The sequence below is a fragment of the Taudactylus pleione genome, unplaced genomic scaffold (genome assembly GCF_031769625.1).
Source record: "Taudactylus pleione unplaced genomic scaffold, aTauple2 ptg000006l, whole genome shotgun sequence".
Classification (NCBI taxonomy): domain Eukaryota; kingdom Metazoa; phylum Chordata; class Amphibia; order Anura; family Myobatrachidae; genus Taudactylus; species Taudactylus pleione.
Window position 1 is genome coordinate 8591362 of NW_028284409.1, and position 13004 is coordinate 8604365.

General features: G+C 41.2%; 1 protein-coding gene and 1 pseudogene across 1 annotated transcript in view; one reads left to right on the forward strand and one right to left on the reverse strand.

The window, feature by feature from the left end:
• Positions 1–13004, reverse strand: part of HBS1L (HBS1 like translational GTPase) — a 151206-nt gene that overhangs the window by 35368 nt on the left and 102834 nt on the right. Inside the window, exons 9-13 of the mRNA XM_088452350.1 lie at positions 12790–12936; positions 8575–8649; positions 7987–8104; positions 7323–7391; positions 4727–4831 (exon numbers count right to left, since the gene is read on the reverse strand). Coding sequence (XP_088308476.1) covers positions 4727–4831; positions 7323–7391; positions 7987–8104; positions 8575–8649; positions 12790–12936 — 514 coding nt within the window. The remainder of the gene's footprint in view (positions 1–4726; positions 4832–7322; positions 7392–7986; positions 8105–8574; positions 8650–12789; positions 12937–13004) is intronic.
• On the forward strand, positions 11450–11568 carry LOC148543059 (5S ribosomal RNA; annotated as a pseudogene).

The following is a 13004-nucleotide window of genomic DNA, read 5'->3' on the forward strand; positions in this document are numbered from 1 at the left end:
ACAGTGATAGAAGTATCTGACAGTCTCAGAAAACATAGACAGTGTACATACAGCGGCTGGCACAGTCACATTCAATGCAAAAAGACACGCAATTGCTACAGCATCGTGGACTCAATCAACTAAACTGGCCCCCGGAAAGGGATGGCAGGATATAGAGTACGCTATAAACAAAACCCAAGGGAGAGGTATATAGAGAGACCGACCAAACCTCTGAGACCAACTGCTACAGCCGTGGACAGACGATAAACCGCGCGCGTCTCACACATGAGGTGGTCATTTATACCAGATGCGGGAATCCTGCCCGGAAGTTGGCGTCTGGGGGGGAGGAGTGGCCGGGGGAGCGCCTAATCTCCCCTAAGCTGCGATTTTGACGGCCGGGTACGCTGCACTACAAGGTAATAAGACATTGACTAGTGCGCTCTAGTGTGTCTTACCACCCATCCCCGGCAACAGACGATTAGGCCCCGGCCACCTTAGTGAGGAATCGCAGAGCGTCTTTCACCCGCAGCGGCCTCTGGCGCGTCCCAACACCAGAGGCTAGGGACTGCTTTGCGCATGATTCATGGAGAGGAATCCTTACCTGACATCTCCGTTTACTCGACCGCAGTGTCTTACGGCCGCCAGCCAAGCCGCACTGAGGCCTGCCAAGAACCTCAGGGCACGAAGCAAACTGGTGTTTCAGCGTCGGCGGTGGTAGATGGAGCCACAGTAGAGCGTCATTACTGGCGCTAGTACAGCTAAACTCTGAAGTTTTTCAAACTTAAGGTAAACCATAAAATAAAAAAGCTTAGGACTGCCTAGCAGACCCCACTGTTATAACAGGTGCGTCTTGCCACACACCAAACAAAAAAACTGAATGCCTGTCCCTGGGGGCGGGGTATATAGGGACGAGGACCAGTGCATGCTGGGAGCTCCAAAGCTTTGGAGTTTGGTGCAATGGACACTGTCCAACTATATATCCCAAGGTAATTCCTGTGGACCCTATGGAACCTGAAGAAAGACAGACTGAAGTTATGGCTTGATACGAATTACTAGACGACAGGGCTGTAACTAGGGATGTGCAACCTGTGCCTGCACACAGAATGCGTCGTCCTCAGGAGGCTCCACTTACCGGTGCAGCCGGCTCTGCCTCCTCCGCACGACGTAATTGTGTTGTGTGATAAGGTGGCAGGCCGGAACAGCCCACATTTTAGCCCTATTATGGCTCTAGTTGGTGACCAGAATTTGTAGAGCAGAGTTCAGGTATCAGCACAAAGAATAAATATTGAATACTCTATTATTTAGATAATTTGCAAGAAAAGTTATTTAAAGAAAAATATGAATACAAGCATGATGAAAAAAACGCACACAAAGCAGGCAGGTCCAGTTGTTTGGCTACACATGTAGTCAAATAGGTCATGTCCCGTCATCTGGTGGCTGGCTTGCCAAACAGTGGTCAAATACTGTAGTTCATGTCCGCACACATAATCATGAGTCATTGGCAAACTGGGTTTGCTGCAATCCTGATTAATATCTCATCATTTCTGACCATGTTCTACAGCCATGGCCAAATGTTTTGAGACTGACACAAGTATTGGTTTTTACAAAGTTTGCTGCTTCAGTGTTTTTAGACCTTTTTGTCAGATATTACTATGGTATACTGAAGTAAAATTACAAGCATTTCATATGTGTCAAAGGCTTTTATTGACAATTACAAAGGCGTTGTTCATCACCAAACTGTTCTTGGATGGATGGGAGAAGTTGCTCTTGGGAATAGTTTTGGTACCATCCTTTATTCATGACTGTGTTCTTAGGCAAAATTGTGAGTTAACCAACTACCTTGGCTGAGAAGCAACCCCACACATCTCAGGATGTTTTACTGTTGGCATGACACAGGACTGATGGTAGCGCTCACCTTTCCTTCTCCAGACAAGCGCTTTTCCAGATGCCCCAAACAATCTGAAAGGGAATTCATCAGAGAAAATAACTTTACCCCATTCCTCAGCAAACCAATCCCTGTACCTTTTGCAGAATATCAAGTCTTCGCCTTACTGTGCATGAAGATGCACTCACACCTGCCTGCTGCCATTCCTGAGCAAGCTCTGCACTGGCGGTGTCCCAATCCCACAGCTGAATCAAGTTTAGGAGACGGTCCTGGTGCTTGCTGGACATTCATTGGTGCCCTGAAGCCTTCTTCACAACTATTGAACCTCTGTTTTTGGGATTAAGTTCATTGTCATGGCAAAGAGGGACTTTGCAATTCATCTGATCACTCTTCATGACATTCTGGAGTATATGCAAATTGCCATCACAAAAACTGAAGCAGCAGACTTTGTGAAAACCAATACTTGAGTCACTCTCAAAACATTTGGCCATGGCTGTACTAATCCAAATTAATGAAGAACATCATAGCATACCCTAAAGCAATTTCATTACAATATAGTCTTCAGTGATCATGCATCATAACTGGACAAGTCCAGAAATAATTTTAAAGGGCAAGAGAAAAAAAATCTGGGGGCGTAGGGTATGCTCCTAGTTGTTTCTGCCACAGCAGCAACAGATCCCTCTGGGGATGCGGATGAGATGCCTGCAGATGGGATGATGGTATAACGACGCAGTAATCCCGACGCCCGCCAGGAAACTGACGCAGTAATCCCGACACCCGCCAGGAAACTGACGGGAGGGATCAAGATACAGATACAGACGCAGGCATCCTCAATGCCGGCATCCTGAAGGTAGGTATATGGGTAAGGGTTACTGTTAGCCTGGGGATGAGGGGGGGTTAGAATTAGGGAATTCCCAGGGAGGGCCGAGGGGAGGGGAACCGCCGAGGAAGGGTTAGGGGAGGGGGGGGGGCGGAGGGGGAGGCTTAGAGTACTTACTGGCCCCTGACGGGATCAGGATTCCGCTCTGTCTTCTGACCGCCGGCATCCCATCTGGTGGTATATCATACCAATTCCTCCCCCTGTAAAGGTTCTCAGAACCTTATGTAAGTTGTATGATTAGTGATGGTTAATGGCAACAACCACACCTAAACCACACAGAGTATGTTAGGTTAGTGGGCTGAGCCAATTTGGTGCTCTCTAGAGCAGTGGTTATCAACCTAGGGTACTTGAAAAATGTTTGTTACTGGCGGGCCAGGAGTGGCAGGACATTCAGGTAACAATGGCACATAGAGAAAGCGTTATCTTAGGGAGATCTAGCCCCATGCATCACAGTAGGATCATGATAACAAAATGAAAAGAAGTCTACCACTGTAGAAGAAAGCATAGGTAAACTACAGTTTTATTGTTCATTTTAAATGTTTGCATATATTGTAATAGATCAGGCAGATCAGTGGCTCAGCCTCAGAAAACAAAAGGGTACGTAGTTAATCTAAGGTAAACTAAAGTAACCTGCATGGTTCAAAAGCTCCCCCATTTGTAATGATTTAATACAACTATGAATCACTTTACCAGTTACTTCAATGTTCTTTCCAGTAAGCAGACAAATAAAAATAGCTTTTATATATTGCGTCACCTAAACATATTATCTAATAGCAATTACATGCATTACAAATGTATTGCTTTGCAAATGTTGGATTACTAAAATGAGAATGGGCTGCCAGGGAGCACCTAGTGTATGCGGAAAATGATTGAGGACCACTGCCACAGAGCATAGTACTCACTTGAACAAACCATAAACATTCCAACTGTATATTGTTATTATCTAGGAAAATATTGCACTAAGTCTTTGATCAAAAATAAAATAAACTTAATTTGCACATATAGACCACAGGTTCTCAAACTCGGTCCTCGGGACCCCACACAGTGCATGTTTTCCAGGTCTCTTCACAGAATCAAAAGTGAAATAATTATAACCACATGTGGATCTTTTAAAATGTATCAGTGAGTAATGAATAAACCTGTGCAGCTACTGGGTGACCTGGAAAACGTGACCTGTGTGGGGTTCTGAGGATAGAGTTTGAGAACCACTGATATAGACACAGTTCCATAGTTGAACTCTTGTGTGCTCTGTTTTTTACTGGATTATCTACAACATATATCACCCGGGCATTCATTTGTATCTCCTGAAGTGCTCCTTTTCCTTTATTTCAAAGTCAAAAAGGTTTAAACGGTTTAGTAAATGTATATTTGTCAAACAAAAAATTCCAATAGTCTTCAAAAATATACATTCATCACAGCATAAATCTAATATTAGTGCGTGTGTGTGATTAATAAAGCCTGCACAAGGTTTTCACACCCTGTTAAAATTTACAATGAGGTCGCTACTAGAAACAACCGGCTTTCAAAATTATTTTTGTAAGAACAGTGGTTTTATTTTTAGGGCATAAAATCCAAAACATAACCCATCATACTTATCTGAATTTTCGGCTTTCACACGGTGATGCAAGGGAATATTAGCTAAGCAACAGTGTATAAACAAAGATGAGTAATAAAACAATATGGGAATCATCCGGTGACGTGAGAATCAGGCCAAAGTGAGTGTGAGAAGCCGTCTACACTCTCAGCAACAAGTGAAAATGTCTCACACAAATCTATTGCTACACATCATCAAACACAGTCACCTGTGAGGAAATTCGTTTCAAGGTTTTGGATTTAACAGTCAGTATCAGTTTGACAGTACGCTACGGTTTCAGGTACAGAGGGGACTTTCAGAAGTTATTGTTGGTCCAAAACAGACACATGTAACAATAAAAATAAGAACATCCTTCGACAGCAGATTTCAACGATGTCTATCGGCTTACCTTTTATTGTGCATGTTTCATTAGGAGGCATGGCTAGTAAACGGTCTCCAGTCTGCACATAGCCAGCTTCAATTTTGCCAGTCACACAAAATCCTGAGCCTTGATCTGTGCACATAACATAAGAGGCATGTTAAACAAAAACCATATAACAGTTATTATCCAATTTAAAAGATTCAGTGAACTAACATAATAGATTTGCATTTCTCTATTGCAAACAGTTAATAAAACTACATCAACAGAAAAAAAGAAAAATATCTAATCAAAAAGCCCTCGCCCTCTTCTTAAGTATGACCTTAGTGCATGCGTCCTCTGCATTCCCCTATCATCCCCATTTCACCTAAGCCACTTTTGGCAGGCAGCAATTAAAACATATTGACCTTCACCAACACTGCAGCGTCTTCTGTTCCCCATTATCAGGCTTTCATGCACAAGTCTCATAATGCCACAATACCATAGATGAAATAACTTGTACCACCCCAGCAGATCAGTGGCTCAGCCTCAGAAAATTAAAGGAAGTGTAGCTCATATAAATGGTAAACTAAAGTAATCTGCATGGTTCAAAAAGCTCTCCCCATTTGTAATGATTTATAAAACTATGAATCACTTTACCAGCTGCTACAATGATCTATCCAGCAAGTAGAATGTATACAAATAAAAACAGCTTTGCAAATCAAATCACAAGTCCTGTTGACAATATTCTGTCCTAAATAAACCATATTAACTTAAAGTATTTCCTTCTACTTCAAAGACAGGTTTGAAAACAATCATATCTGAAACTTCACAAAATCGTATAAAGAAATGACCATACCTTACCTGCCATGTTTTGTCCATCCGTTCCAGCTCCCCTCGCCAGTAAACCCCTCATTATCTTTGATCAGAACAATTTTGACAAATATTCATAACTTTGTCTATTTGGGAATATTCCACTCATCTATAAATTGTACATGGCTATCCTCGAAAATCCAGCAAGTTTCTACAACATATTCATGTGTATGATCACTTTACCCATTTGCTAATTAATCTGATGGATTACATTCCCAGTATTCCAAGAAAACTATTTACAACATTGTTAGTTGTCCGTGGTTTTATCAATGTAAAACCCAAAAAGCATTATTCCTTTTTAAATCTTATTCCTGTACTCAATACTCAACTTACCTACCCAATTGTTCCCTATGGGTCAGGCTAACAGAAAGCTAGAATGGGAGGAGGCGCATATGAGAGGTGCATAGGTAGAGTAGACCATATCTGACTATTTGGTTGTGAACTGTAATCTCTGACTAAAGTTCTTGTGAAATTCAGGGCACAGAACTGTATATAAGCAGCACTACACAAAGAAAAAGTCAGTTTGTTCACTTCCTTCACAAACTTGTTATGGAGCTCAACAGAGGCCACTGGAGAACCATGATCTTCTTTGACTACAAGAGTGGTCTGCGACAGCTGGAGAGTTTTGACCGACTGTGAGCTGCTTTTGGATAGGAAACACCGTCCCGAACCCCTGTGTTTGAGAGGTTTGCATAATTTCAGTGAGGGAGACGGTCCCTGGAAGACTAGGAGCGCTGTGGCCGACCTGTGTCCACCAACACCAAGGATAACGTTGCTGCCGTGCTGGCCACAGTTGAGGTGGATGCAAGAGTGTCTGTGGCCCAGTTAGAGAAGGAGATAGGCATCACATCGGGATCCATCCGCTAGATACTCCAGGAAAAGCTTGGCCTGAGCAAGGTTTCTGCACATTAGATGCTCCATCAGCTGACTCGCAAGCAGGAGGAGGCTCGGGTGACTTGGAGCCGCAACATGCTTGCCAGGTTTGATGGCAGTCACTCAAACTCTGTAGATCCAGGATTCATCGCCACTGATGATCTTCCAGACAGTTTCAACCCAGAGACCAAACAGTCGGCCCAGTGGACCCCAGTTGGAGGTGCGTACCACAGAAGTTCCGCCGTGTGAGCACAGCGTGGCCAAGCAGAAGGTGGCTGTTTTTGTGGCCAAGACTTGTCATGTACTGTAGGTACCGTACCACTCGTGCAGTAGCGCATCGTCACTGGATACTACTACACCAACCAATGCCTGCCGCAAACGCTGGAATCCATATCCAGGCACTACGGGCGCAAGTTCTTCCAGGCACTAAGAACTTGCGCCCGTAGTGCCCTTCTCCATCACGACAATGCACCTACCCACAAGTCCAAGACAGTGGTGGATTTTCTGGCCCATGACTGCATCCAGAAGCTTGGTCATCCGCCGTACAAGCCAGACATTGCTCCCTGTGACGACTTTGTGTTCCCACAAATCAAGTGCAAGATGTGGTTAATTTGTTTTGAGTCGCTGGAAGCTGCAGTGGAAACCTTCATCCGGCATGTAGAAGACATACCTGCTTTGGACTGGTCAAGCTGCTTCACCAAGTATATATATACTAATTTATTTTTTAATTATTGATATTGTTTACACTAAGAAATCACTGCAAGTATTATGCATTACTTATGTAGACACAAGTCTTGTCTATTAATCTTTTGGGTAACCAGAAAAAGTCAAAGATCCTAGAAAAGATTTTTTAGCAAATGGCATTGTTTCCATTATGAAAGAAAAATGAAAAAATACTCACCTTTAAAAACATCAGATGCACAAAGTCTAAAAGGTTTGTCTACTGAACGCTGAGGGGCTTTAAAGGAATCTGTGTCAGAAAAAAAATATGATTTGTAATGATGGAACCGCAATGTCAACAATGCAATCTAACAAGAAAGTTGACGCTAGAGTGATATGAATAAGTATCATTCAGTTTCCTTACTCATACTGTTATAATATGCTGCATACTGCTTTTGCAAGAGAAAAGTAATGAATTAAGGTGCATACAAACACGATTTTTTGAACGATTATCGTTCAAAAAAATCGTTCACTTTCTAAGTTAAAATGATGAACGATTATCGTTCATGCGCGTTCACGTTTGTAGTTCGGTCAGACTGACCAACTGGACGATTTTCGTTAAGGGAATATGCAAAAATTGTTTGTAATTCAAAAAAATCGTTCATTACACATTAAAAAATCTGACAGAAAATCGTTCATAAAATCGTTGGTAACAAAATCGGTGTGTGTGTATGCAGCTATAGTATTAACTTCTCTGATGTTGGAGTGTACAAAGATTAAATAGAATTATTTTCAACAACTGGGCACACTAACATCACTGGTTTGGTCTCATATGCACAGGTTTTGTATTTAAAGGACTTAACATGTACAGTGCAAATCCCAACACCCATCACAGAACATCTTACCAATTTGGTCGATAAGGCACGGTCCTTTATACCAACTTGTGAGGTCACTTATTTGACTCCCTTTTGCCAGATTTTCACCACTGAGGCCGCTGGTAGGAATGTAAGATACATCACTGTCCTACATAGAGTGAAATGAACACCACTGCAGTCTTGAATGTTGACAAACATTGCAATTCCACTTTGCTTTGAAAGCTATTTTGGTGCAATCAATGCCACATTTACTTAACATGGTTTAAATGAAAAGTCTTAATTAATCATTTGCTTAATTTTCCATTGTCTTATGCAAACAACTTATGAAGAGTGCAAGCATCACGGTAACCTTGGCAAAATAAGTAGCTTTCTTTTTGTAATCACTGATATTCTTCAGTGCAAATACCTATAAATCCAGCATTTTATACAATAATTTCTTGTAATCATAGTATTTTTTGCAACATTCTACACTAATCTATATTATACTACAGTCTTTAGAGCTTAACAGGAAGGCATTTTACTGATCATGTAAATCCATATGCAAGTGTAAGTTATTTCATGTAAATGAATGTACAACAGCAAAGAAATACAGAAAACGTAAAAGTTAAATCATGTTACCTTGAAACCAGCTTGTTTTAAGAAGTGTCCAAGCTTACTAGTAACTTCGCAAAACCTATCTTGTTGCCAGTTTACCTGAAAGTAATACAAGAAAGCTGAAAATTAACTGCACACAAAACACACAGATCTAGATATGGCCACTGCATCTTGTAAAAGCAGATCAGGTATATTTGAGGTGAAAGAAATTACATCAGAAAATCTCCAAAACATTTTTGGGGGGCTTTTTTGGATTGGTTTGGGATAGTTTTTCACTCATCAGTTGCTTGTTTTTCATTTCAGAGTTGGAAACACTGGTCTCCACCCCCATTCTGCGCCTCCCTGGTTACATGTTGTGCTGAGCACCCAGGTATGGCCAGTGATCAACACACCCACAGCTGCAGGTGCTCACAGGGCCGTACTTTCCCCTGTGATCTCTGCTCCTCTCCCCCTATGAAGATCTTGCCTTGGCTACCCAGTTATCTATCATCCATGGCTGCAGAAGCTGATAGGACTCACTGCAGCCATGCCTCCCCTTCATTCTATCCCCGAGTATATGGACAGAAAACATATCTGCAGTGGACATTAGCACAGAGCTTTGAGTTCTGTGAACTTTCGTTCCTCTGAATGACATACAATACCTACCAGATAAATGTAATCATAGTAGAAAATGAATATTATGATTGCACTTACTTAACAGGTAAGTACTGTATCATTCAGTGGAACTTTAGTCAACAAAGCTCCAAGCCCCATGCTAATACTCACTGCAGGCACTGTTCCTACTCCTCACCACCTTTCTCAAGCAACAACGATGGGTGATTCTCATAGGGATGCCCACCCCCTGCTGTCTTCTTACAGAACGGTCTACTGACAATTAAGAGTTTTTGTTATTAAATTAATGCTAAACAAGTTTTAATTACATTCTAATCATTCCAATTCATTCATTTGAAAAAATTGGCATTTAGGTGCTGTACTGTGTTTCTAAAAAAAAAAAAAAAAAACTAGGAGGGAGAGAGAGAGGGAGAGGGGGAGAGAGAGAGGGAGAGGGGGAGAGAGAGAGAGAGGGAGAGAGAGAGAGAGGGAGAGAGAGAGAGAGGCAGGGGGAGAGAACCAGGTTCCATTGCAAGTAAATAAAAAAAAGTAACAAAGTTTAATTCTCACATAGTACAATTGGCGACAGGCAGATCACTCAACTTTTCAGTCCTATCAGGACCATCCTCAGGAGGTAAAGCATTGCATCAGCATACATAGGGATCCAGCAGTGACTAATTTTTGCGAGAGGATCACTATACAGCACTATTTCCAAATTTTTAGACTATTTTGTCCAACCAATGATCATAACACAGGATACTAAAAGACACCAATTCCCTACTGCACAAATTCCATAATCTACAAGGTCTACCTAACAGTCTACTTCTATATACCATAGACGCCATATCAATATACACCAGCATCCCCCACTGTGAGGGATTGAATAGCGTACATGATTTTATCCAGAACAATGAAGAATACCAAGGCCCACACTCCAACCAGGAATAGTTTTTTATTTGATAATACATTTTTTCTTCAGCGTAAAGGCTGCGCTACGGGGGTCACATGTGGAGAAAACATTATTTCTTGACAACATCAACTTCAATCAGCATGTACAATTTTACATCAGGTATATAGATGACAAACGTGTAATATAGTCCGGGTCCAAAGAAGAATTCCTTTCAGCAATGACACAAATTAACCAGATGCATGAACACAAAATTTACATAGGAATGCAGCTATGAAGCCATACACTATCTAGATGTGCTCTAATTTCAACAACAAAATTTACCACAAGCCAATGGACTGCAACACTTTATTGCATGCTCAGAGCCATCATCCCACTTCTTTAAAAAGGGGACTCCCCTATTCCCAGTTCCTGAGGATCAGGAGGATCACAATATGCGACACCATTGCAGAATTGGAGATTGATGAAATGATGCATAAGTCCAGAAGTAGAGGGTATCGCCTTCTTAGAGACTTAGAAGCTGCAAAGCTTAAAGTAATGAAAAAAAAACTCAACAGGAACTCCAGGTTTCAAAAACCACAAGCAAGAACAAAAAGAACAGAATGTGCTTTACAACTACATACAACTATCAACAATTTCATTAACAAGACTACTAAAAGCTATGGATAAAAGCATTGAATAATTCAACTGTTATGATGTGCCACAAGAGGGGTAAATACCTTAAGGATTGGCTTGTACATAATGACATTTCACAGCTATTCCCACAAAGGGATGTACATTTGTTTTCCAGGAACAAAGTTGTTACCGTTGCAGACAGCACTACCTGTAGCTACATGGAACCAGGCAACTATGTTGTACATCCACATTCTGGGAAACACATCCCCATCAAACATGTTCTGACCTGTAAATACATCTACATGATCAGATGCCCTTGCAGTCTAGTATATATTGGCAAGACGACATAGTTGTTTAGGGAGAGGACGGTCCAACACCGCACTGCCATCAAACAAGCCTTTGCTAGCAAGAGATAGAGCAACTGGTGGCCTGTCATTTCAAAGAGTACAGACACTCTATAGCAACCTTGTCCTACAAAGTGATCGACCAAGTCCCTGCATGTAGAAAAGGAGGTGACCGTGATAAACGCCTTCTGCAATTGGAATGCCAATGATCCACAACATGAACACTGTTGCTCCTTTTGGCCAGAATGAGACTATATCTTCCATTCTTCTTTTTCTGCTTGTTCTGGAATTCGCACTAGCCTCCCAATATCCCTATATGGTTGATTGCTCCGCATTGGTTGTTGGTATGTCTATTACTATTGGGTCAGCTCACACATAGGCGGTGTTGAGTAGTCATGTACCCAGACTGCCTCATTTTTGCACCCATGAAAGTGTCTGTACAGATTATAGTCAAACCGTACTGGCAATGCCCAATTCCGGCCAATCTTGGAAGCCAAGCAGTGCTAGGCCTAATGAATACTAGGATGGGTGACCACCTAGGAAAACTAGGTACTGTAATCAGGGATTACACAATAGTGAATTTAGCATGTGTGATGGTTGAACATACAACACAAAATCTGGTCTGAAGTTTCATTATATTTCATTATTTTGTTTATCTACAGTACTCAAGAGGAGGGTCTGCAATACCTTTGGGATATGTCTTCCATCAGTGGAAAGTATGTTACATTTTCCTTTGCTCTATAGTATTTGATGTCTTCTTATGTTTACATCTCACTTATTTGTTGATTGCTTATTTTTTGATTTTGGTTTAGTTTTGTTGGTATGGAGTTTATATGTTCTCTCTGATTTCTCAGCATCCATAGGGATCCAGCAGTGACTCACTGCTGGATCCCTATGGATGCTGTATGATGATAATGCTGATGCAATTCTGTGCCTCCTTAGGATGGTCCTGATAGGACTGAAACGTTGAGAGATCTACCTGTCGCCAGTTGTACTATGCGAGAATTAAGAATTAAAATTTGATACTTTTTTACTTGCAATTGATCCTGGTTAGTGCCCCTTTTCTATATTTTGGATGACATCCCAAATGTTGCTGTGATTCTGAAGATGTGAGTGCAACCTATTATGGACAAAATATGTTATATACTGTATATAAATATATATATATTTTTTTTGTTTTGTTTTTTTACATAAAATTGCGTTGGATAAGTTTTAGACCTAATTCAGTCAAAAAAATCATTTTAATAAAAAATATTAGTCAGTTAAGTGGTTAAAATAATTATACCCATGAAATCTTGCCGATTCAAGTGAGAATTTTATTTTAAATGGAGGTATAACAGGTCTTAAAAAGTGGTGTATAGGCAATTCTCTCTGTATAAAAAGCTGGAGATATGAAGCAACAAGTGCGAGAACTTGAAGCCATGATGAGGCACTAGCGTTGAACAGCAAACTTCATAATAACATGGTGGCATGCATTAAATGTGAATGCGGAGGGAACACAGAGCAGAGGAAACAATGAATATCAAAAACACACTGTAATGCAAGAAATAAGGACTATGTGAGACTGTGCACTGCATGTTCTCTCCGCGTTTGCATTTATCATCAACCCAAACAGAAGTAAGTGTGGTAAAGTGCTTAGAAAATAACCTCAACTGGTATAGGAACTGATATGAATAATTACACTTTCTCTATAAAGTGTTAGTTCTACATAAATGAAGGATGGTAATAATAAAATCAGAAAGAAAATGCAAAGGGAAGTTACAAAAAAAAAAAAAAAGCTACCTGATCCATTTTATTGACTGCAACTGCGAGCTGAGTTACCCCAAGCGAGCGGACCAGTAGGGCATGCTCACGTGTCTGTCCACCAGCTTCAAACCCCGCTTCAAACTCCCCACGACTGGCATCTACAACCAAAATGGCCACGTCAGCCTAAAAGAAAGGAAACCGAGGTGGAGTAGTTAGAAAAGTGAGATCACCCCTATAGAAGGCGTACACAG